We start from the raw sequence: 25,800 nt of genomic DNA, 5'->3' as shown, positions 1-25,800 counted from the left end.
GGATGTTCAAAAACTGACGACACAAGTACCTCTGTGCACTTTCTGAGGAGTATAGTACACACTTTGCTTGCAACGCATGTGTCTTTCTGTCTTTTAGCCAAGATGCAGGAGGAGCTATTGGAGACAACCAGAATGAGGTGAGCCCATGTTTTGCAGGCATTGCCTAAAATCTAGACATGCCTTCATTGTTGCAGAGTTAACTTTTTGCATATTGCATGTGCACGTAGCGCTTCTTGAGTGTTCAATTTATGCAGCTTTCCCAAAGCTTTCTGCAAACGCAAATTACGCTCTGTGTTTCTTCACCGCAAGTGCGCATCGTCTTCACGCTGAATTGTGCATGATGTTTGCATGCCCTTCCTATTTCCTTTTTGCCTCTGCATGTTGCCACCCTCATTTTGTTTTCTTTGTTACCCTTTCTTCTTCCCCTTTTTCAATTCCTTTCACAAAAACAACTTATAGGGATCTGAGCCTGTAAGTTCAGCCCATGCCTTCTCTCGAAATGTGCTGCACGCAATATTGAGCTTGCCACGACAGGTTAAGACTGTGCTCGGAAGGCTTCGTGCTTACATTCAGAATCATGAAGTCCCCACGGTAAGCAAGTGTGGGGTTTTTCAGTTCGATTACTGTTGCGTTTCTTCCTGTTTTTTGTTTGCTTGTTTGTTTTTCTCTCTGGTCACACACGGTTGTGAAATCATGAAGGATGTTTGCCGCAGTTCTGGATTGTAGATCTGTGATAGAGTGAGACGCACACACACAGTGGCATATGGAACTTGTGAAATAAAGGGGCTGTGTTCTGGAAATATAATATTTTTGGGCATACGATATTCAGTAAAGTGTCTGTTGCTGCAAGATGGGTCTCCTTTGTCGCGATCTTCGGCACCAGCAGATGCCAAATATGGTGAAATTAATAGGCCTGCGTGCTTTCTGTCAGTGCCAGTAGGTCATGTACTGCTCTGTAGTCAGATAAAACTCGAACAGAGCAGCTTTTTCCCATCGGAGAACCCCTTTCCAGCCAGTGGCGTCTGCCGATTCTTGTGGACCTGTTAGTGTGGCAATGCAAGGAGTGGCATGAAAATGCTTTCATTGGCCACTTCCTGCATTTTTGCGCTAGCAGGCTGATGAGAATCTGCCTACGCCATTGGCTAGAAAGGGGTCCTTTGATGGGAAAAAGCTGCTTTGTTCTTGTGTTGTGTCCGACTGTAGTGCACTAGGATGGATTGAAAAGAAATTGAGGAGTCGCATGTAGATGCTTTCCAGGACAGTCAAGCAACCAACCTATGCTGAAATATCTTCCATATTTTACCCATCGAGGAGTCTGATGTTTGGTATGGTTGTAAACTGCTTGGTACACCAGAAAAGAAAAAAAATTCTCATACTAAAGTTAGTGTCTGAAGTCAGACTTGGCATATGCTATTTAATCCGCTGGAACTGTTGCGTTTCAAAGAAGCAGAAACATGCTGGCATGAGAAAATGCCCTTCACGGCAGTGAGGCTTCATGCGATTAGGTTTTCAAATTATTGAATTTTTATGTGCCCAATCTGGCTGCAGGCTGTAGTGTGTCACAGCGGAGGGCTTCGGATTAAATTGACCAACTAGAGTTCCTTAATGTGCACAGAAACTTCTCATGGGTACTTTTGCTTCCATCAAAAGGAACCACTGCTGCCGGAATCAAACCTGTAGACTTATGCTCTGCAGCTGGACGACCTAGTCACTGAGCTGGAAGTACAGCAAACTCTCATTGATTCAAATGCCCGGCTTATTCAGACTGACATTTTGGTGTTGTTAGCATCAAGTGTATTAAGAAGGGTACCTTTAATTAGGGAAAATTGGTCTTAAAGATCAAATTTTAGAGAGTCGACTGTATCACCATAAGGGTGTTGTGCGAAAATATGGTCCTCACTAGTCGGCTAACTGTGACAGAACATGCTGACATTCTCCTGAAGCTGAACCACTCAAGTGAAGGTTGTGAAAAGTTCCAAGAGGCGGCTAGCTTGACTGTGCGTGTGAGTGCGTGCGTGTTACATTCTGCCTCGGAAGCATTCAGGGGAAGTTTATTTTTCATTCAGTAGTGCTCTTCATCTGACGTCTGTGTACTCTTTTGTTAATAATTTGAAAGGGAGATCGGTTGGTTATCACTTGCTGGCGGAAAATCTTCAAGCACCGACCAATCGTTAAAAAGATGACGTTTCGGGCCTAAACAAGGCCCCCGTAAGCCGGGGCCAAAACGTCATCTTTTTAACAATTGGTCAGCGCTTGAAGATTTTCCGCCATGAACATACCCGACCAGACGGATTTCCGTCGAACCCTGGATGTTATCACTTGCTGTATGCCCTTTGGCTTTCTGGGCTGTATTGTTTTAATTAATGTGATTGAATGGTGTTGTGTTCAAACGAAAGTGTTGAATGTCCTCTTTCCCAGCACTACTTCTTGATACAGTCCTCACCAGCAGCAGTGCGTTTTCGGCACTGATGCATCAGTCTCCGTATGCCTTAACCCTTTCGCTGTCATAGACATACGGGTACGTGCATTAAAAAATTGGTGTCAGATACAAAGCTGGCATGCTTGGACTGGTCTTCCCATCTTTCTCATCTTTCTAGAAGCTGGTATTTTCGCCCCGCTCCGTGTTCAGTATGTATATTGAGCGCGGAGCAACCACGCCCACCTTTCTCTTCTGGGAGGCGTAATCGCTCCACATGCACTACTGCCGCATGCGGAGCAACCATGCGTGCAAGCGACCACGAGTACAAGGGTGGTTCTGCCATCTGCTGCAGCTTTGCAGGTTTTTTCCTTTATTCTGTTGCCGTGTCTGCTACGTTGTATCACGTTCAGGTGCAGGTTTTTTCTTTTATTCTGTTGCCGTGTCTGCTACGTTGCATCACGTTCAGGGGCACGCGCTGTTGCCTCCCCATAGAGTATGATTGTTAGCTGCGAGATCATTGTATGCCTTTTCCATCTCTCTCTGTCATATTGCTTTCACAACTTGCCGTTTCTATGTGTTGTGCGGGCCACCGAAAGTGCTCCTTCCGTGCGTTTGATTGCTTTCGGGTGGCTGACCGCTCGGGATCTTTGGCTGTGGACTGGAGTGGTGGCTGTTCCGATTACGATTTAGCAACACTTTCAGAACACTGAAATGTGCAGTTGTCGTTAACTATGTTATTTCTATCATGTTCATAATCAAAAAGAAATCGCTACATTCATCCCCTGATATTCTCGAAACCAAGCTGACGCTGGGGGTTCGTCGCGGCCTTAAACTCCCGACAGTGCAAGGATTAAAAAGAAATTGAGATAGTTATTGACAACACCAAAAGTGCGCTGTATTGGTGACCTTTTCGTCGGCCATGTGCGCCTGTAATATTTATTCATGGGAAAGAGTCTGGCAGCAAGCCGGAAGCCTGGGCTGTAATGTTCTTCAACTGCATGTAGTGTCTAGTGCACTGTGGGCAGTAGTGTGTTGGAACTAGTGCAGACAGTATTGAAAAGTGATGTGCTTGTCGGAATGAGGACATCCCAAACCTTCGTTTGAATATCACCTTTTGATTCCTTTGCTTGATCCAAAAGTTAGAGCTCAGGGAGGCACAACTTGTCGAACACCTCTTGTATTAGCATGTGTAGCTAGAATTTTGTGAGTACTTTTGTTGACAATGCAAGGATGTTTATATTGTGTTGGAAATTGTAAAAAAAAAAAATGCAGAGTGCCACAATTGTATTCAGCTTCATTTAATTGCAATCCAGACTTTTACAATATCTTCATTTGGAGTGCGTTTTTTTTTTGTTCTGTGTGGTTTTTGCATTACACCATGCCAGTGTATGCTTCAGCTCAGTATAAAGAGAAAAGTTTAGTGCAAGTACAATATGTGTCATCCTTAGAGGTGACACGAGAAGTGGTTAAACTGGCTCTTAACATGGAGAAAAGCAGGTTTTACCTCAAAGCAGGAGTGCATCTCCAGTCTCCTCTTCAGTTCTCCATGGCTTTTTTTTTTTCGCTTTGTGGTGAAGCCTGCTTTGCTAGTTGAAAGCTGGCTTCACTATTTCTCATGTTCCCTCTAACTATTGACACATGCTGTGCTGTTTGGTTCATCGTTACATATATCTAATTGGTGTTAAAAATTCAAATTGTCTTTACTTCAGGTTTTAACTCTAAAGTGAGCCTCACTTACTTGTGAGAAAGCTGCTTAGAGACCACCTGTGTACTCGGGGACCAACTCTTGATGGCACAGTAATGAGGTGTGCCCCCTTTATTTTGTGCTTGGCTGTACACATGCATTGAGTGAGGTAGAAACGGTGAGGCACCACTTGCAGAGACAGTTTTCGGTGCACTCTTACATCTGCAAAATGCTAGCATTTCAAAAACGTGCTGTTTCCCTGTAAGACACAGTGCTCTGAAGACAGAACCTAACGTCACAAGTGTACATACAGTGCTGCAGTGCACATGCCATCCTCTGTCCTATCTCTTATGTGCTGCCTCTCCTGTTTGCGATGCCAGCTAGCCCTTCATCATACACTTTCAAGAGCTTATGTTACACTCAACTGGAGAGATCAGCATTTTGTGCTTAATTAAAAAAAAAAAAGTCACTTCTTAAGCATGGCAAATATGTTGTGCCACTTTGGTTTATTTGTTATTCTTGAACGCATGCTCTGCCGTTCTATGCCATGTGCAAGTTCAGCTACGTTTTTCGAGTGTGAGAGTAGTCTTGAAACAGCTCGCCGTGTATGACAAAGAGAGACAACATGTGAACATTGGGATTGCAAGTCTTCGATTGTATTCTAGAGTTGCCACACAGTCGAACCTCTTTCACAAAGCTGTTCCTTTTGCAGGTTCGATGATTGAACATTCAGATTATGATCCCCGCACAGGTAGCATCAATCTAGAGTTTTCTGAGTACAACAAAAGATTTTGGCACTTGTTTGATATCAGCTAAGTCAAGTTGTAACTGATATAGCCTAAATATTCGCAGTAATAACCCTTCATGCCACTCTTGTAACGTGTTGAAAAAAAAGTGTTGCCTTGACCTCTTTCACTTGTCAGTTGTGCTGTTCTCTCTCCTTTGTGCTAAGTTTGTGTAACAAATGTCTTTACACTCTTATTATGTGGGCACTTTTGATCCTATCAGGTTGGTTAGTGCCGAACTCTGTGCAGATCCGGCATTGTTATACAGTGAGTTTCAGTTGCAGTAGAGCCCAGTCTTGCTTGACAAAGTAACTCCTAAAGTGTGATGAAAATTCTGTCTGGATTGAGGAGCTGCCACTGTTACACCTGTGCTCAAGAAACATTTAAAGGCATACTAATAAAACTTTCAAACTGCTTGCTTGCGCATTGAATATTACTTCGCAGTATTCTGCTTAGTTTGAGCTTACTTTTACATAACAAGCTCATTCATTTGCTACATCTTGTACAACTACAGCGCATGCAGTGCCTCCTGGCATATAGCAGTCAGCTTATTGGTCACGATCAAGCGGAAACTTGCTTGAAACTTCAGTCTGGACCCTGCTCAGGATTGAAAGTGGCCATGTGACAGGCTTGTAAAAGAGAGTAGCGTGTGGAATGGTTGTGATGGAGTTTCCAGTGAATACGCTTTTCATATATTGCTTCCTACTTTTCAGGATGAAGAAGAATTTCTTGATGTTAGTATTTCTTGCTTTCTTGTTTTGCACATTGTACAACTGTTTCTTTACTTGGAGTGACATTTTGATGACTTATTGCGCATTGTACACAAGGAGACATGACCACCACCAGTTGTATTAAGAGATTTTCTTTGGGCAGAGTTCTTTATTGTTCTGAATTTACACAACTCGGTTGTCAAGGAATTTAATTGTAATTTTGATTGCAATCAGACTTGAATGAATGGCTGTTGGTAGATGCCAAAAGACAGTACTAAGGTAATTCTGCATGCTGTTCACAGCATGCACAGCTTTAATTGAAAGTCTTTTGGCCGCTGAGTTCACCTTTCACGCAATCAGTGGGAGCACCTGTGGCATTATTGAAGTTCCATAAAGCCAGAGGAGTGAGTACAAGAATTACCCCCCTCCAAAGATTTCGAGCTGCAATGCCCACTACACGACTGGAAGGCTTTCGATCAGGGCTACACACATACTGATGCTGTTTGTCCTTTTGTAAAAACTTCTGTACGGAACTTCTACCTTTACTGCTTTTAATGTTTTTGCACTTGCTTTCTATAAAGACAAATGCAGCCACACTACAGCAAGAGAATATAGGAAAATGCTGCTCTCTGGTGTGGTGCAGCAGTGATGGGTCAAAGGTTTCCAAGTAGCTTGTTTCGCTATTGTGATCATACCAATGTGATGCTTAGGAGGCTTGTATTGTGCTTCCAGTTAAACATGGTAGTGCATTCCATTCTTTATATACTTTCTAGGTGTGAAATTTGGTTTCTTTCCTCTTTTGACAGCCATGCATGAAATTCCCAAAATGTTTGTGCTGTGAAGATTTGTCATGCAGAAGCACTTAAATTATATCATTTGGTGTCCATTGAAATGGGCTATCGCTTGGAATGTGGTTGGAGCGTGCCTCACTGGGCAATGTGTGCTCAGCAATTCTGGCAATTCATGCATTTAGCTGCCATTAGAAAAGGTAGGGCTGCTTGTAGCTCCCTCCATGTTTGGTGCTGCGTAGTATTAATAGGGTACAATCAGTTGCTCTGAAATGTTAACTGCAGAATTGAGTGTGGCAGTCGTGTACTGCCTTGCCAGTGTAAGCACCACTTAAAAGGGTTTGTAATGCTGCTGCATGCGCTACATGGCATTACAAACGTGCCGTGGTCCCTGTGAATGTGTAGCATGTATTTGTGCATGTTAACAAAAGGCACAGCTCTTGGTGTGCACTTAAGTGGTGTACACTTGGGTGGTTTTACTGTAGTGAAGGGGGCCTAGCATTACGCAGAGCGCATGCTTGGTAGCTGCACTTCTGGTGGCGTTCCTGAATAGCTGGTGCTGCTTTCAACCATGTCTATGTTTAGATAACTACTTTTGCTGCTGTTATTGATGTTGAAAGTGTTGCAGGTTTCATGGTATGTTAGTGCTTGCTTCTGTGTCATGTGTCTGAGACTGCAATTTGCTTTCCTTCTCAGGATTCAGCTGAATATGATGAATACGTTAGTATGCAAACTTTTTTTCCTGCTTGTTAGTTAAGGGCAGTAGCCGACATTGAAAAATTGTTGGTTAATTTGCTGCTGGTTGCTCTTTTACTATAGGCAATACACTGCACCTAGAAAGCTCTTTCTGTACACTTAGAAAGTGTAGAAAAGCTGTCTTTGCAAGGATTCTACTCGTTATGGGTGCACTGTGTTGCTACTTTCTGTATTTTTTTGTAATTTAGTGTCCTATGTGAGGTGAACTGAAACTCATTCTGTAATTTGCACCAACTACATATTTACCTGGATATAAGTTTATCCCATCTGAAACAGCCTAACTGTGGTGGCTTTTTGTGTGCAAAGTATGATGTGGCAGACTTTGAATTATTTTATTTCAATCTTTTTTTAAGCATAAATTTTTAAAATCTTTTCTATGCTGCAGCTTGTTTTCATTGGCAGAACTCTTTGGATGCTTAGCAAATTTCGTGTCATTGCTGCTGTTATAATTCCAGTTAACTTTTATACTGTGCTCAAGAAAACTAGTTTTTATGTCTGTGAAAACGTCTTTTCCTCTCTTCTCTGGTTCGCACGGTGCACAACATCAGTTGACAAATCTTTTCTGTGAGTACTGCTGTGTGTAATGGAGACCCTTATTCTAGTAGTAGCCTTTCAGTGAATTTTTTTTTTTTTTCAAGCATCTAACAATATTGCGCAGGTGGCCATTATTTAATACTATTGAGGTGCGCATTGGTAGGCAAGTGACATTTTATATAGATAAAGAGACTGGTAATCGCAAGTGCCTGAAACTGATGCTGTCACATACGGGGAAGAATATTCACGTGATGTTTGGAGGGCTGGTGAGATGTATGGTGCGAATTATTCTGCGAAACGACAGGAAAAGTAAATAAGCTGAAGCTTCTGAAAAATGAAAGTCGCAATAGCGACTATCGAACTGTTGTTGCGACTTAAGGCCAGCTGTTGTTTATATGTGTCATTACGCATTTTGGCTTGCTTGGCAGTTATTGGGACTGTTGGAAGGAATTCTGACAGCATTGTGGCATGGATGAACTCCACGAATCTGCCCAATGTACAAGGTGATTCCAAGATGCATGGCAATAGCTGTTACAAAACCTTTAAAGGGAGAGAACTGTAACTTGTAGCTGACGTGGCATTTTAGCTGAAATTTGTATGTGATGCACATAAAAATAGCCCTCAGTACAAAATAATAAATATTTCTTGTTACTTCTTAGAACAGTGTAATGCATGCAGTGATTTGCATAGTATTATTGTGAAAGCTTGCAAAAAGCACCCCTTACAGTGTAGCTTCTGGCAATGTAGATGAAAAGTGGTTGCTGAACTCAATGCTTAATCCTCAACTTTCTTATTACCACTGTTCTCAGAAGCCACTGTCATCTGAGGTAGTAGTGTAGTGCTGCAGGCATTGTACATTGGCTAGATTGGGCAAGAAAAAGCGAAATACAGTGGGAACTGCAGATGTTTAGATGTTAGTTGAATTGATGCTGACCAGTAAACTAGTGCAAAATTTGGACGTGTTCTTTAGCATTTTTACTTGCATTAAAATTTCAACTTATGCTTTGCTCTGGTTTCTTTTTGACTCGTAGTGTGCTCAATTAAAACAGATGGGTCAGTGGTGTCATGAAGGCTTATGCAGTAAATTTGATGTGGCACAGTCTGAAGGGCATGAAAACTAACTGCTGCAGTTAATCTGTCCATCAGCTTCTACCGTGGAGCACAGACATTGGCGGGCTGGAAAACAGAGATTGAGGCTCACACTCTCTCTCAACTTTAAAGTACTCTCATGAACATGATGATGGTTTGGTAATTTTCATGCACCCCCTCGTAACAAATTTTGTGTCCGTCACTTCTAGGATGACGAAGACGATCACTCAGCCGTAAGTTTTTAATTTGTCCCGCCTTCACACTTCAGCTCACAGTGAACGCATGTTTAACATGGCAAGAGTCAATTTTTATTGGCAGGTTCCTGTCATTAAAGGGCTTGACAGTGATCGACCAGATGAGATGCTTGACCAGGCACCTGAAGCAGAAATTGCGCACTCTCATGATAAGCAAGAGCAATCCGATGGGCATGCCAACAAGGCAGCTGATGAGCCTACTCATGAAAACGGCGAGAAACACGGGGATGATCACGCTGACAAGGGCACTGTGGAACAGTCTGTGGAGGCTACTGACAATAAAGGCGCCGAAGAGGTGAGGCGTAGTTGTCGTTGAGTGCACACAGAACTCTCGCAAAGTCTGTGCGTGCGGTGTTTTATGTTAGTCAAATATGAACTCTGAGCAGTTCCTCATGGCGTAATTAATTGCCTCTGAAGGTGCTATTAGCATTACATTACGATTGTTGCTGAAGAAATGAACTAGCTTTCATTTGCATAAGCCTGAGTGCCAGTAAAGAAGTAACAGCTGTACACCCGTCATCTTAAGCTTATGGAACGCGACTTTGGCAGAGATTTAGTTACTTGAATTCAGGGTGCATTCGTTAACATCAATTGATGCACTGTAGCTTCAGGACATATATAGTGTATTTACTCGCGTAATGAACCCACTCACGTAACATCTCTCCCCCCCCCAATATTTCGTTGAGAATTTACTTTCTTTAAGCATTAGCTTTCCTTGTGCATTCCTCAGTTTCGCACCGTCTGCAGTGCAGACCTTGGCAGCATGCCAAGATGCTACGTGCCGATAACATCATGGCGTATTTATCTTTTGACGAGAGCTTCTGTGGAGGTAGTGTGCTTCGTGAACTTAGCAGAGCACCATGACTCTGTGTGCCCTTGACAGGAGCGCCAGTGGCAATGGCTTGCTTGGTAAACTGCTGCACACCCAGCTGTGCCAGTGTATGCTTTAAAAGCTGGCGAGCACTCAGGCATCAGAAAGCAACATAACAGTTGCAACCAGAATGCTATAGAGCAAGCTATAGACTGAAATGCTATAGAGGAAGTGAGACCTTCAGTTACTCAAGTGATTTGGCGAGCTTCAGATAGGGAGCAAAAATGTCTAACCCCTCTCACACCACAGCTGACGTTTAAATGTTCGCATAATGTGCTTGTAACCGCTAGGCAAGTTTTTTTTTTTTAACCTCTCGTAAAAAAAGCACACCTGACCTTCAGGGCTGCTGTTCAGCATGTTCACTTTATCTCACCGCAATTGGCCAGCACTGTTGATTACCGCAAAATCGTTTTATTGCGCTGTGAGAGAGCAAACATGTTTTAAAGCGGACAGTGTTAAACACTGCTGACCGCATGTTTTTGCTAACTGGCAGACATACGAGCAAGTGAGCGGGTGGGCGCATATGAAATTTCAGCTTTCGCAAAAAATTATTCTAAACTTTTTTTCCACGTAATGAACCCTCCCTCCACACTAGTGTCAACTTTTCAGGAAAAGAAGTGTGTTCATTACGCGAGTAAATACGATATCTATCTCAGGCTGCATGCAAAGACAGTGCCGAAATCTGTTTTTTGCTAGCATTGTTCCACACTTTTTTGTGACAACTTTATGTGATCACTGGCGTTGCTGATGTGATGCCAATTTCTGAGCTGCACATTATGACTTGATAGTTTAGAAATTGCTGTTTTTAGAAAAACGGATGCAGACACTACACTGCTGGGAACTGTCATACTCATATGGAGGGTTCCTTGGCACATGGCCACAAACAAGGAATGTCCCTGCTCCCACCAACCTCGTCTCTTTGTGCTGCTGCACAGAAGACTGGTCGCCAAAAGTGTCGACAGCCAGCATCAGTTCATCCCACAGGAGCTGTGTGGCATGTTACAGCGCTTGCTGAACACCATGCCCGCAGTGTAGAGCTGCAATTAGCAAAGGCCAGCTGGCATCATCACATGATGGATTGCCGCCTGATGTGGGCTGCACCCAAAAGTATAATGTTCTCTCTGTCAAAGTGTTTTGAAGGCCCCTCAGACTGCATTGCTTTCCCATCTGCACTGCTGCAGCATATTACCTTCTTTCGGCTGTTGTGATTAGAATTGGCAGCCTTGCTCGTGAGCAATGGCAGGAAACGCATGACCTTGACTTCACGTTGCCTTCCACCAGCGCCCTCTGTATTTTAATATTGCATGTCAACTTGTAGAAATGCATAATGCTTACGCTTTCCTTAACATTTACAGCTATTTGCTCATTAATTTTCTTGACGAGCCCATCCTCCTTCTGCCGGCTTGCATGCACTGCGTGACTGATTGGTGTAGCCATCACACCACTAGCTCCAGTGACTAGCTCTTTTTCTTTCTTTTTTTTTGTAACTATATTTTGGCTGGATGTGTGTGCTGGCAGGCTGAGAAAGAGGATAAGCCCAAGGAAGATGCCGACATGGAAGGTGCTTGGGAGGAGACGTTCAAGGGACACAAAGACAGCAAGAAACACGGTACGAATCAATTCTCTTTGATGCTTGGCCACCTCTTATTTGGTGGTGCAGGAAAAAACAACCTATATCCTGACTAGAAAAGGACTGGACCTGATTAGGTTAGGAGCACAAGAATGGCTTAACTGTCATCAAGGCCCATCATATGCTTGATGCCTCGATCATAGTATTTCTGTGCAATCTGAAAAGTTCCTTCCTCTACAGCCCATGTGCTCCACCAACAGTGCGATACTCCGTTTCGTACATAGCAGTAAACGCTGCGGAGGCTGTGGAAGTAGTGTGCCCACAAAAGCATATTACTCCGCCACGTATCAATTGTTATTCACGAAGCCTAAGTGAGTGTTTTGACAAAAACAAAGAGCTGTATAAAACAAGGTGCGAACATTGGGAATCGCTGTCGAAACCATGAGGCACTCGGAGATCGGGCCCTCTGGCTATAATTTTCACTGAGTGTGAACTACTTTTTAGGCGCGAATGGAGTCGGAGTGATTCACCCTACCAGCTGCATATTGTACTGCCACATGTCATTTTTACTTTCCGAAGTCTCAGTGAGTCGTAGGGTGAAAATGTGGCACGAAGTCCACGGGGTTGCCAGTCATGGCACTCAAGATATGTTGTCACGAAATACCTATGCCTGTGTTCGCTTTGTTTGTATGGCGAACTACTTTGTGGCAGCCTGCGCGAACAGATGTGCTAGCTTTGGCAGCATTGACTGCTGTGTATCAAACCAAGTGCACCGCTTCTGAATGCAGCGTGTAGGACTTGCACTCAGTCGAAAGATTGATGGTTCAGACTCCGGTTTGACCAGCAGTGGATGTTTTAATTCATGAGAACATTCTGAGGCTTGCGCACAACATTTTCGCAGCTGCTCATTTGCATCCACAATTCACTGCAACACTTTGGCATCTTTTTGTCAATGCTGCATGTCATGCATTTTTTTTATTAAGGAAACCTTTGAGCCAGAGTCTGTGTTCATATGTTACCACAACTTGTACCTCTTTTGACAGGTCCTATGTCGGTGGGTATGGACTTCACGTTTGAGGGCTTCGATCACGTCTACGGGCTCCCTGAACACGCAGACTCTTTTGCCCTTCGCTCCACAGTGTAAGGGCCTCATCATTTTGGGTTCTGTTGAACCTGTCCCTCGTTACTCACCAGATTTAATGTGTGCAACTAATGTAATTTACTATGCTGATTATCACAAAATGAAAAGAAAGCTCCAGACCATGTATGCTGTTTGTAAATCAAATCTGTATGCATTCCAGTGATAATTTGTATAGGTAGCAGGAATTTTTCACTGCCGCAGAGAGACAAATTTTGTGGGGATAAATTGCAAAAAAAAAAGTGAGAGCAATTGCTTTTGTGTGTTTGTCACAAGTGCTGCAAAAACTTTCTGCACTGCATGTAAATTGCAGTTACAAAAATGAAGTTGCACGTTCACGCTATTTTGTCTCTAGAGACAAAAACAAATTTTGAAGCAAACAAGCAGTAGAGCATAGACTATGTAGAAATGGCAGTACTTCTTTCTTTATTTTGTTTTATTTCATGTCATTCTTGCAGGCAGTTGCCCACTCATGAGGCTTGAAATGTTGTGCTGAATGTAATTTCAGCCTGGTGTATAGACTTTTCCAACTTGACTGCGGCCATATTGCTGACTGGAGTGCTTTTTGTACCTAGGCCTGCGAGAGGGGCGTGCAGGAGCTTAGTCAACTAAGGCAACGCCCAGGGAGCAGATGGTAGCGCCGGGTGAAAAAAGCAGTCCAGCGATCAATATGGCGGCGTGCAGGTTGGAAATGTCTATAGAAGCCATTCCGTGGATCAAAATTTGATTTGCATTTGGCTGCACTTGCTGTGGCCACAAAATTCAGTGTACATACGAGGTGAATGCATCAGTGCATTTAAAATATTATTGCAACTGCAGGGGCACATCGGATCCAGTCCGGATGTACAACCTGGACGTGTTTGAGTACGAGGTTGACAACGTTATGGCGCTGTATGGCAGCGTTCCTCTCATGCTGGCTCACAGGTTTGTGCATTTGCTCTTTGCATGTGCTAGTCGCTACGTGAGTGAGTTTACCAGAAGTTGCAAGGAATGAAGCCTTAAAGGTGGCACGTTGTACAGCTTTCTTCCGTTCGTGATAGAAAGAACATGGGGAAATGAAAGTCTATGGATAAAAGCTTGAAGACTATCAGTGAAACAGTTCTCGCTAGGTGTATAGCGTGCCTACCTCTTGTTTGGTTTTTGGTCTTTGGGCATTGTTCTTAGATGCAGTGTTTCTATTTGGTTGGATTGGCTGTGCCAAACAGTTTTTAGGGAAAAGCTAAGCTAAAAGTTCTGCTGATGCAGCACCTACAAGCTGCAGTGTGATAATTGCATTCCTGTTTCTTTTATGTCTTTACTTTTTTATATGCACCTACTGTACTACTGGGGTGTTATCTGTTATGTCCTTACCTACCAATCACTTATATTTGCTGCAGCTTTTCATTTTACATGTCTTTTCCTTTTTCGCCTTGGAAGTTTTGCCATGCTTTGACGTCTTTGTCTTGGCAATTGTACCGTTGTTTTGCATGATCACATGTCACTTTTTTTTCCCCACAAAAAAAACCCCCTACTGTGGTCAAATAAGGCATGAAGCTGTGCATTGGGTTAAGAAAGCATGACTGAAGTCATAATCAAGTTTGATATTTGTAGTGAATCAAGGACAGTGGGATTGCTGTGGCTGAATGCTGCTGAGACTTGGGTGGACATCGAGCCAAACTCCAAGCAGGTCAGTACAGCTTCACGTTAAGTTTTCTTCTCTAAAATGGCATCATAAGTTGCGTGCCATTGTAGCCTAGCATGTGAAATTGTTTAGATTGTTTATTACCAGTGCTACTGTAAGCATGTTCATGTGGTTTACAGTATTGTGAAACATTGTTGATTAAAAAATCTTGAAGTGTAGTGTAAAAATTACGCTTCATGCCTCTGGTTCATGCCCACTGGAGCAACAGATGTGTAAATAACGTGACATGGCCGCTGTCCTTGATTTAGTGCCCTGAGATAAGTTATTGTTATCTCTTGCAGGAAAATGGCCTTGGCATGGTAAACTCATCCAGATGGATGTTTCCTTCCTATTTCTGACATATAAGTGGCACATTTGCACTTAATGTAGATTGGTTGTGCTAGTTGATCACAAACCAGCCACGTCGTTGTGAATACACAGTGATGTGCTAATGTTGCCGCAAGGAGCAAGCAAAACATGCACTGCCACTATTGTGGCCCAAGTGCTGCTTGTGCTTTCGAGTGACTCGCTTCAACCTGTCTGTTGTGCCTGACAGCTTTTCTGACCTTTCTGAGCTGCTTTATCTGCAAGCACCACACTATAGAAACAGCAGGAATGCATTTGACGAATTATGCTTCCACAGCATTAAACAAGTGCAGTGGCTGTGTGGCATTTACTACTGCGACCATAATCTGCAGCTTGATTCACCGTCTTCTCTGGGCCTTGTTTTGTACACAGCACAGAATCGGCAAGTGTTTGCCATCGCAGACCATCTTCTGTTTCGCACACCCTTGTCACAAGTAGTATTATTTGTTAGTAGCATGGAAACCTGTCTTGAAAAAATGATGGCCCATCTTTTCTGTTAGCTGATGTTTAAAAATGACATGTTGTACACCAGTAGCTTCGGTACACTGGTTCCGGGCAGAAAAATGCAGTGATGGTGTATCAGGCAATTTTGCTCTGTTCCCATTAGACATCTTGCTTCCAGGTCCTTTTGTGGAGTTTTTCCTCCACAGACTGAGGGTTTGACCGCTAATTTTTTAGCTTGACCTTGACAGCTTCATAAGCAGGTAAACAGTCTGCGTCACTTTGGCTGCAATAAACATTTTCCATGAGACCTGTCAAGTACTTCCTCTGCACTTGGAACATGGGAAGTTAGAAGCTCCATGATTTGTATTAGATCCAAACCATGAGCAATACAGTCAGAGGGTCAGAAATATGGTTAGTAGTACTAGCAGTTTTCACCCAACTCACAGGTCTACTCTTTTTAGGGCTTTAAATGCATATTGTCCTGTGTTTTTTTGCGCTTCAGGGTGTGCTGTCATCGGTCGTGGACTTCGTGAAGCGCAGCCCGCCGCCCAACCACAGGGAGACCCACTGGTTCTCCGAGAACGGTCTCATCGACACATTCTTCCTGATGGGACCTGGACCCAAGGACGTCATGCGCCAGTACCGGTCCCTCACCGGCACCACGCCGCTGCCACCGGTGAGAAAGGCTGTGGCTAAATGCTCTTCATGCTCTTGTGGTCCGAACAAGCATTGAAAATGGCGCACCTTTTTGCTGGATCTTTCTCCTGGATAGAAGATAGCAGGGTAACAGCTGTGTTCTGGAAACGAGAGTGCAAATGTCTTCTTCCGACGATGCCCGTATGGGCACCCGCCGTGGACGGGAGCATCTTCCTCCTGCAGCTGTGGGGGGGCCGCCGCTTAGGGCGCTTGGTCATGAACCGGCTGCCCCCCTGCTAAGTCGCTGGTCATTAAGAGGCTCATGAGTTTTGGCGGCCTTCCTTTCTCAAGTGCCGGGATTTGGTTCCTGGTTCTTTGCAATTTCTTGTTGCATTATACCTTTCCCTTTGAAGCCTAGCTGCGGCATTTACGTGCCATTCCTTTTTATACTTTATTTACAACATGGGTACGGTGGCTGGTGGCGGAGAAAGCGTGTTAGCCTCCATCTTTTGTGCCGCCACAGGGCACTTTACGACGACAAAAACTACTACTGCGCCTTTCCCAGCAACCTTCGCATTGACAGTTAGCGCTCTAATAGTGCCAGGTAGTTGTTAAACAAAGAAAAGTTTGAATGCCACGCTGCATTTTGCGTTTTGAATCAGTGGGAAAGGCCACTTGACCCTCTGCTAACATTGCCATAGATGACGTCCATTGGATAGCAGATAATGGATACAAAGGGAAAACTGGGTTTGAACTGGGGACGATTGTCCGATTTCAGAGTGATGCAGTTTGAGAGAAATATTGTATGAAAAGAATCTGTGAACTGCCGACATTGATTAATGGGAAAAAGTGATGGGAAAAGTTCTGTTTAGGAATTGTAATTCGTTAATTAAACTCAATTAATTAAAATAAATGCTGTTTGAAGCAGGCTTCTTGTGACTGGTTTGATGAAAAACAATGTAAATGTGTGAGAAGGCTTAATTAGTACAAAGAGCAAAAAAGAATAAAAAATTAAATAAGAATAAAGAGAAATAAAATAAAATAAAATGAAAAAAGCATAAATTTTCAAATTAGTATTAAAAAAATAAATGAAAAATGCAAGGAGAAAGAGGAAAGGCTTTCGCATTTCCGCTCTTAAGCAGACTTGAATGCAATCTTCTAATTTTTGTGGCATCTGAAATTACCTGACTAGGTATCGTAGGTAACTAGCTCTATGCTAATACGATTGATTTTTCTGCATTGGATCACTATCCTGTCGGTTAATGTTCGTGGTGAAACTCAAATATTTGCGAGGGCCTGCTAGTTATAGTTTGGCTTGTCTCAAGTCCTGGGTGTTTGTGTATTATGTGAATGTGCGCATGCGTATTTGTCATTTTGCGGTGATCTTCACTGCATGCACGTTATGTCGTCATTTTCTTCCCTCTTCTGCATCACCGATTTTGTTTGTCACCTTGCACGCAGCTCTTCTCAGTGGCATATCACCAGAGCCGCTGGAATTACAACGACCAAGATGACGTACGTAGCGTGGACGCCGGTTTCGATGAACACAACCTCCCGTATGATGCACTTTGGCTGGACATTGAGCACACGGACGGCAAGAAGTACTTCACCTGGGACCCGTTCAAGGTGATAATGGATGCAAAGGGCAACTGGGTTTGAACTGGGGACCATTGTCTGATTTCAGAGTGATGTAGTTTGAAAGAAATATTGTATGAAAATAATCTATAAACTGCCCACATTGATTAACTTGGAACCAATTAAAGTTCCCAGGTGGGACCCATTCAAGGAGCCTGCAACTGTATCAGCTTCAGCATAATCATACTCAAGGATATTGGTCAATAACATTAAGAATAGTGCGTTGCCTTTTTGGTGTTCCCCCAAGGTGGTCTCTAATTGGCTGCACAAGTAAGGCTACAGTACAATGTGCTGTCTCTCCAACAAAACCTGTAGGGTGCAGGTTGCTGCCTAATGTGCAGTATCAAAGCTAGATGGGAGGAAGAAGTGCTCAGTCTTCAATTGCTATGCTGTTGAAAAAATGCTTCCAGATACTACCTTGGCAACTTGGTAGCTATGAATGCTGAGCACAAAAGAACAATTAAAATTCATTTAATATTAGCTGTTTTTTTCAAGACAGTTCTTCCTGCGCCAACGTGTTAGTTAAATGCATGTTTTTTTCCTCAAATACCTGCAGTGTTGTTTTCACAGTGGAGCAGTGCCACAGACCATGAAGTTGATTTTTAGCGTGCATTTCGGGGCAGAAAATACATTGGTAGAACCCCCCACTTTTTAAATTTTATTTTTAATTTTATAACCTTTTCTATTCTCCTCTGAGAGCTATGTGCTTAAATGTGTCACGATCAGCATCTCCATTCTGCTGATGGGCGTTCTGTGTTCCAGTTCTCTCAACCTGAGCAGATGATCCGCAACCTGACTGCCAAGGGCCGCCGCATGATCACCATCATTGACCCGCATATCAAACGCGAGTCGGGCTACCACATCCACTCGGAGGCCACGGAGCACGGCTACTACGTGAAAAACAAGGACGGTGGTGACTTTGAGGGCTGGTGCTGGCCGGGCTCTTCGTCCTACCTGGACTTTCTCAACCCGGAGGTGAGCCAGCTGGCTTGTGTGCGGCATTCAGCATTTACCTGCTTGAGAGAGACGGCACCCGCACAGCTGACACTTGAGAGTCCAGGTTCTAGTATTTTGATTCCGGGGTGCAACTTACCAGTATACTCCTTTTGACACCCGCTCTGTCGTTTCCCATAAAATTTCTTTTTATTGTATTTTGAGTTGACATGCGCCTCTAGTCATTGCAACTTTATCGTGGTCTGAACATTTATACTTATATCTAGATGGCGTTGTCCTGAGCAAAAATTAAAATACAGTCATTGCCACCACCAGATGTTCTCACCAGGAAACTGTGATGACGCCAAGACAGCTTTTTGTACATGGATCCCCGTACGTTGCCTTTCATTTCCAAGTGGTGATCGGAGTTGTTTTCTTGTGTGCATTATTGACATCATGAGTTTGAGCTGAGTGTTCGGAAGAAAATGTTCCTTTCTTAAATGCAGTTTTAGTGCGACGTTCGGTAGCAACCCCGGTGTGTGAGAACAAAATTCCCATTCGTCGGCGATGGTGTGGCGTCACAACCACATGACCTAGGGTGGGTAATTCAAACACCCCACAGTGACCGCAAAGTGCAATCCAATCGTGATGTCGTCGCTACACAATTCCTCATTGGTCTACAGGGTTCTGACATCATTCCATTGCCATTACGTAGTGCCTCTGAAGAAGGAAAAGCAGTTTACTGGAAAGAAAACTGGTCGAGCCGGGACTCTAACCCCTGCCTCTTGGGTTGAGAGCCAGGCACACTACCCCTCGACCACAGAGGAGCTCGGGTTGAGGGTGACAAAAGGAGGCCTTGTGTGAGCACCTCGCACCACACAGTACACTACATTGTTTGCTACAGTGTATGCTACAAGATCTAGTTAAGATAAGTTAGTCACCAGTTTTTGTCTCCTATGCGTTCGAGCAACCGAAATCTGCTTGACGTGTCGTAGTGGTGATGTTGACTGCCACTGGAACTACGGGCGTGGTGGTGTACACCGCATTGCCAAGAGATGACGCATGAGAACGCCACATGCCACTGGTTGGGACACATTGTGCATGTCCACCCGTTACAAAGGGTCTGTCCAATAAATCATAATCATCTTCTTTGCTATCGCGCTCAGATCTCAATGCAGTTACCAATATGTTCTCAAAATTTTTCGCGGCCGTTTTGCTGCCAGACAAACAATAACATGGCCACAAAGATCCAAACATTCAGTTTTTATACTGAGGGCAGAAGTTGGATGGAGTTGCCCCCAATGCCCCCTTGACTGAAATGTAGTGGATGACCCTTGATGCCTCATTAGATAGGCAGTAGCAGGGCATGCACTTAATTGGCTTCCGTTGGATAGTGGATCTTTCTCTAGAAGGTCAGCCAGCCGTTTGCATTCCTTCATGCTACAGGTGCGCCAGTGGTGGGCCAGCAAGTTTGCCCTGGACCAGTACAAGGGCTCGACTGAGCACCTGTACACCTGGAACGACATGAACGAGCCGTCGGTGTTCAACGGTCCCGAGGTCACCATGCACAAGGATTGCGTACACACAGGCGGCTGGGAGCACCGCGACATTCACAACATGTATGGCATGTTCCTGGTGAGTGTGCTTCGCTGTACTGCTACATTTGTCACAGAAGGTGGTAGTGGTGGTTTCTTTTCCAAGTTTAACAGCTAAGATCAGAAGTGAAGCTAGCATGTTAAAGATGTGATCAGTTATGTCAACGGACATCATTTTATTTGCAGTTGAGAACTTAATGCATTCCGAATGGACTGTAAAATTGAAGCTAGAACAATTGCTGACGGTTTTCTTGCTGTTCTAATGTAGTGAAATGAAGAATAAAATGCTTCTTGCTGTTCTTTTTTTTTTCTCTGATGAGTGTCACTGTGTGAACGGACCTTTCATTGCTTCATCAAAGGGGCACATATTTGAGGCTCCCCAGATGGTGTTCGAGGACTCCTCCACATTGAAATAAGTGTGATGTTTATTTATGCTTGACCATGAGAAACAAGCTGCCTTACATTTTTTTTTTTCATGCGAAAGCATGAGTTTGCATACCGTACTTGATGCATACCGTATAAACGCGTGTAAGGACCGCACTTTTTTTCCCAGGTTCGGGGGGCAAATTTCGGGGTGCGACCCATACACGCGATTTTGGATTTTTTTTTTTTTTTTTTTTTTCAAGAGAAAGCAAACCAATCTGGAATGCGCGGCATTTATTTCCCGTTCAGGCATCACTCACGGAGTCTTCAGACTCCGAGCTGCTGCTGTGTTCAGGTAAATGTTCAGCCCACAGAAAGTCGTCTTCGGTCCCGTCTAAACTGTTTGAAATTCCGGTCACTTTGAAACTCCGGGTTACAATGTCGGTCGACACGGAATTCCACGCGGACAAAATCCATCCAAGCACAGTCGCGAGCGGTGCCCTCTTAAGCCGCCCTGTCGGCGTCTCGTCGTGATTGCCATTGGCCATCCATTCCGAATACTGCCTTCGAAATTCAACCTTAAAAGGCCGAGTGACGCTTACATCCAGGGGCTGCAGCATGCCGGTGAGGCCGCCCGGTATCACAGCCATGTCTGTGCGGATACCGCGCAGGCGTTCCTTAACCCTACCCGTCAAGTGACCGCGGAAGCTGTCCAAGACGAGGAGCGATCGTCGGGCCAGCATGGTGCCTGGGCGCTTCTCCCAAACGCTTTTTACCCAGTCGAGCACAAGCTCATCGTCCATCCAGCCCTTTTCTTGGGCGCGAACTACAATTCTCTTGGGGAAAACGCCTTTAGGAATCGTTTTTCTTTTCAGGATGACATGGGGGGGCAGCTTCCGCCCGTCCGCGGTGACGCACAGCATAACGGTACACCGTTGGCGCTCCGCGCCGGTTGTCCGCACGAAAACACTCTTCTTTCCTTTCAGTTCAACTGTGCAGCTCTCGGGACAGTCGAACCACACGGGGGTCGGGTCGGCGTTCGCTATCTGCGAAAATATATAGTTGTGCTCACGACGCAGACCGATGACCTACTTCTGAAAGCTGAGCACCTTGTCGGTGTAGTCGGGGGGCAGCCGCTGGCACAGCGTGGTCCTTTGCCGAAATGATAGGCCCTTCCTCTTCAGAAATCTTTGTACCCAGCCGGCACTAGCCTTGAAGTCCTCGTGCGGTATGCTTTTAGCACGCGCCAAGGCTTGTGCCCTCACGCGCAGCATGTCCGTTGTCAACACGTAGCCGTTGTTCCGCACTTCCATTGAATAGCATAGCAGCTCTTCTTCTAGCTCAGGAAATTTGCATGGCTTGCCTCGGAAAGCGCGCTTTTTGGAGCTGGTATTCAACGCATCCCTTTGTCCGCACCACCGTCGGACACACTTCTCGTCCACGTCAAATTTTCTGCCCGCGGCACGCTTGCCGTGTTCGAGAGCGAACTCCACTACTTTCAGTTTAAAGCCCGCCGTGTAGCTGTTGAGGTGCTTGCCCATCGTGCAACAGTGACAATGCTCGGAGGCAGTTCATGAAAAAGTGAAGGACAGCGCACGAGAGCAACAACTATGCCGAGCGACCATGCTAACACAAACACCAAAAAACTCATGCTTTGACAGCCAGAACAGAACAAAGTTAGACCTGGCGATACCGATGCCGATACAGATAGCGGAAGTACAGTAGCAGAAGCTCGCGGCAGAAGATGATGATGATGACCCACGGCCTCGGGCGCCATCCATGGGCGGCACCTCGAAGCTCCTGTGCGCATGTATTTCGAAGGCTATTCTTGCGTGTTTCCTGGAAAGTTTGGGTGCGGTCCTTACACGGATTTTTTTTTTTTTTCAAATATTTCCTTTGGGAATACGGGGTGCGGCCCTTACACGCGTTTATACGGTAATTGATTTCTGCTGTGGTAATGGTTCGGTCAATAAAAGACCAACCCACGCATTTATGTGGGCTATAATTTTTCGCATGTTTTGATGCTAGATATTGTGTTAGACTAAATTAAAGAGCAGTAATTGAGCAAAGAAATTTGAGCTTCTCTGTTATTTCGTTTATTGGCCAGAAAGGGATAAATTGCATGTTTTATTTGGCCGGAGTTCTTGTTTTAACGGTCTTAATGACTTGAAAGGTTATGAAGGCACTTACCGTATTTACTCGCAGAATTTAGTCACCCCTAATTTATTACCTAGTTTCCTTTATTACATTTGTTACCTTGCTACCTAATTTATTAGCTGCTGCGGGCTGCATTGAGTGAAACTAAATGCCAGTGCTTGTTTCCAGCCAATGTCGACTTACATGGGCCACTTGCTCCGCTCTGGCCACAAGCTGAGACCGTTCATCCTGTCGCGGTCCTTCTTCGTTGGCTCGCAGCGCTATGGTAAGTAATGCAGAGATTGGGTTGTGCTCATTGCCGTAGAACGCAAGTTGTGTGTCTTCATTTTGAATCATTTCCCATCTAAGGCAAGGTTTGTCTGCAGTCTCTGATTAAACATTATTTAATGTCGGCATGGTCATTGCAATTTGTGTCCAAAGCTGTTGTACAGTCAATCCTTAATATAATGAACACAGACAGTGTGAATTATTGGCTATGTCGTACTCTTCATGAACATTTATAACAAACATGCAATTTTACTTTATGTATCAAACACAATTAGTCCATAAGACGGATTTATCGAGCGCAGCACCAATCAGTGCCCATTTGGATGGCAGGCAACAGGCTTCACTGCACTACAAAAGTGAGTGGTGGTGGTGCGGGAAGCAACTGCACCAAGGTTCGCGCTTTTATATCGCATTTACGAACTGTGCCACCGAACATAAGCGGTTTGTAGGGTTGTAGTCCAATGGTCAGCATGCGTTCACGCCTCTCAACCCCATCGACAGAATCCTGTAAGCACCGGCTTAGGCAGTTGTAGGCTTTCAGTAGCAATCCTGAGCTCATCAAGGACGTCAGATTGGGCGAGTTGATGTTCCAGGGTGACAAGAAAATTCAAACAGTGCTAGACAACTGGACCAGAAAGAGGAGATGCACCGTGTTCGTCTCCTCCTCTTTCTGGTCCCGTTGTCTAGTGCTGTTTGAATTGTCACCTGAGCTCATGTCGGCTGTCACGGCTGTGATGCGGCGAAGCCATTCGAGCTGGTACTTGGCCTGCGCGCTTGCGGTGCTGTGCGAAGAAGCCAAACTAACTGGTGCTGGATTTTTAGCAGCCTTTAGAATCTCGTCGAGCGCCTTTGAAATGGCACTAAAAGCTAAGAAAAGGCCTCTCTATTTTTCTAGTAAGGATCGCCTGAGTTTGTCCCTTCAACGACCAAACTGCACCCATTATTGCGAGAGTTTCTGGCTAAATTTTATATTAGAATTTTGGCTGTATCAACAATTTTACGATCTTTTACCTGTTTGCTGTAACGAGGATGTGGTTCAGGTGTCCACCAGGATGTGAGACAGATACTGCGCCATTTCCTTTCCCCAAAAACCAATTTTGAATTTTCTATAACGATGTTTCACTGTATTTGCATAGTAAGCGTAAATGCTCCATGGTATGTTAGTGATTATTTGAGGTCCTGGATAATTCACAGAATTTTTGCGGCCTCGTAGTTTCTGATGTCAAACAGACAGCTTGCACCAGCTTGATTTATACGGAGATCGGTAGCATTGTGCGATACAGCGTCTTCTGTGTGGACATAGGCTAAATGTTACAGTGCCTGGTCAAGGCCTTTGTCCCTCTGCAGTTGACAAAAGTGCACTTATCTGAAATTTTTTTGCACGGAAAGTAAATGGCACTTTCCCAATTTTGTGGTTGGTATAACACAAAGGACCACTGTGAATCAGAGGAGAGTTGCACCTCTTGCTACACTACAGATCTGTGCCGTCCTCTGTGTACAGCGACATGAACTAGTGCTTGTGCAACTCGTGCTTGTGCGCATAGGCAGCACCATGTGATGGCACAGCAACCAGCGCATTCAACACCACAAATAAAGTTTCGCTTTGGGATGTTAAACCCGATAAACCAAACCAAACCGGATCTTTTAGCACAGCTGCATTGGCTGTACATGCAGTAGCATGTTGCCATCGCTATCGTTGTTGTGCTTGCCTAGCTGCATTTGATCGTTTGTTGTTGTTGTTTTTTTTGTCCAGAAAAATTGTTAGTTCTTGTAAGGGTAATCCACCAGTAAAGCAAGCATGACTTTGTTCCCTGGTTGTTTCCCCTTCTCATCTTTTTGTGGGATAGAACTGGACATTTCCTCCTTCCCTGACATCTTTTTTTGCCTGGTCACTGACCTCGCTGCCTGCCAACTTTAATTTTTCACTGTTGAGCGGCAGGTTGTGTCCTTCTCTTGCAGGTGCTGTCTGGACTGGTGACAATGATGCCGACTGGAAGCACCTGCGCATCACCGTGCCTATGCTCCTCTCCCTCAGCGTGGCCGGCATCTCGTTTTGTGGTGCGGACGTGGGCGGTTTCTTCAATAATCCCGATAGCGAGCTCTCTGTTCGCTGGTACCAGGTGGGCTGTTCCCTGATGGTCTTTTACAAGCTTGAGGGAGCGTAATACTGCCTTTTTCCTTTTGTTTGTGTATCATAGAACCCACTGGGGTGTGGCTTTGCTTGAACTAGTGTTGAAGGTAAAAAAAAAACGCAGGTAGAATGGGTGCGGATCAGAATTTCACAATGGGACAGAATCATTACTGGGACCAGGAACAGAATTGGAATAGAATGTTTATATTACCTCAGTCTTGGTCTTTCTTCCTTTTTTGCATGAAATATGCAGCATGTGCTTTACGTTCACCTGCTGTTCCTTTAAGGACTGATAAAGCATCAAATAAATCATTGCACTGTCATTTGTTTGTCTGGAATTGAAAAGATGCTTTCCACACGCAGCTGTAAGGTGCCTTGTTTTTTTTTTTTTTTCCTCAACATCCTGTAGGTTGATGACCACCTTCGAGGCAGGGGTTGGATGAAATTTTGTAAAGTTTCTTTGGTGCTACCTGCAAATATTTTAGGCTTCAAATATTTGAAGCTGCGGTTTCTGTTCCTTTTTCTCTTCTTTTGAATAGCACTGTTGGGCATTTTGTGTAGTCAACAAGCAACCTTTCTATCCCTACAGGTGGTGATTGAAATTGAGATATTACAGTGTGACATGAAACAGTTTTGCCTTTAACAAAAGCCTGCTGCTGCAGCATGATAGTTTGATCATCACAGAAAATGTTGATATTCCTTCAGGATTGTTCCTCAGAAATAACCGAGACCCCATCAGAGTAGGAACGAAGTTTCAGGTCTTAACTTTGCCGGAAACGTCACCTTAAATGTTGTCTTGGTTCAGCCTCATGTACTGGCTCTTGCATTGTTGATGCAGTATCTGTCGGCTTAGTGCTTCTCGATATACTATTTGACTTGGCAGCTGGGTGTTAGGGGGGTGGGTGTTAGGGCACTAGGTACATGACAGTGTGAGGAAGGACGGACAGGGCAGGAGGACAGAGAAACAAAGGCTTTTGGCATGCGAGTCAGTAGTGTCAGAGTTGTGTGCTGTGTC

The 25,800-nt window shown here is 44.4% G+C and overlaps 1 protein-coding gene across 8 annotated transcripts in view; it reads left to right on the top strand.

Moving 5' to 3' along the window:
- Nucleotides 1-25,800, top strand: part of GCS2alpha (glucosidase 2 subunit alpha) — a 41,716-nt gene that overhangs the window by 6,330 nt on the left and 9,586 nt on the right. For 2 of the 8 annotated variants that reach the window (XM_077666202.1, XM_077666203.1), the window contains exons 5-18: nucleotides 98-137; nucleotides 460-591; nucleotides 8,975-8,998; nucleotides 9,084-9,314; nucleotides 11,409-11,499; nucleotides 12,504-12,600; nucleotides 13,418-13,522; nucleotides 14,189-14,264; nucleotides 15,571-15,744; nucleotides 17,166-17,330; nucleotides 18,102-18,314; nucleotides 19,719-19,907; nucleotides 22,556-22,652; nucleotides 24,614-24,774. In XM_077666202.1, the coding sequence (XP_077522328.1) occupies nucleotides 98-137; nucleotides 460-591; nucleotides 8,975-8,998; nucleotides 9,084-9,314; nucleotides 11,409-11,499; nucleotides 12,504-12,600; nucleotides 13,418-13,522; nucleotides 14,189-14,264; nucleotides 15,571-15,744; nucleotides 17,166-17,330; nucleotides 18,102-18,314; nucleotides 19,719-19,907; nucleotides 22,556-22,652; nucleotides 24,614-24,774 (1,795 nt within the window). Of the gene's footprint in view, nucleotides 1-97; nucleotides 138-459; nucleotides 592-5,601; nucleotides 5,623-7,082; nucleotides 7,107-8,974; nucleotides 8,999-9,083; nucleotides 9,315-11,408; nucleotides 11,500-12,503; nucleotides 12,601-13,417; nucleotides 13,523-14,188; nucleotides 14,265-15,570; nucleotides 15,745-17,165; nucleotides 17,331-18,101; nucleotides 18,315-19,718; nucleotides 19,908-22,555; nucleotides 22,653-24,613; nucleotides 24,775-25,800 lie in introns of all 8 variants that reach the window. The other 6 variants (XM_077666208.1, XM_077666209.1, XM_077666205.1 and 3 more) reach the window with 5 other exon arrangements.

Source organism: Amblyomma americanum, chromosome 5 (genome assembly GCF_052857255.1).
Source record: "Amblyomma americanum isolate KBUSLIRL-KWMA chromosome 5, ASM5285725v1, whole genome shotgun sequence".
NCBI classification, from domain to species: Eukaryota; Metazoa; Arthropoda; class Arachnida; order Ixodida; family Ixodidae; genus Amblyomma; species Amblyomma americanum.
The sequence above is the reverse complement of the archived record's forward strand: the minus strand, read 5'-3'. Positions and strand labels throughout refer to the sequence as shown.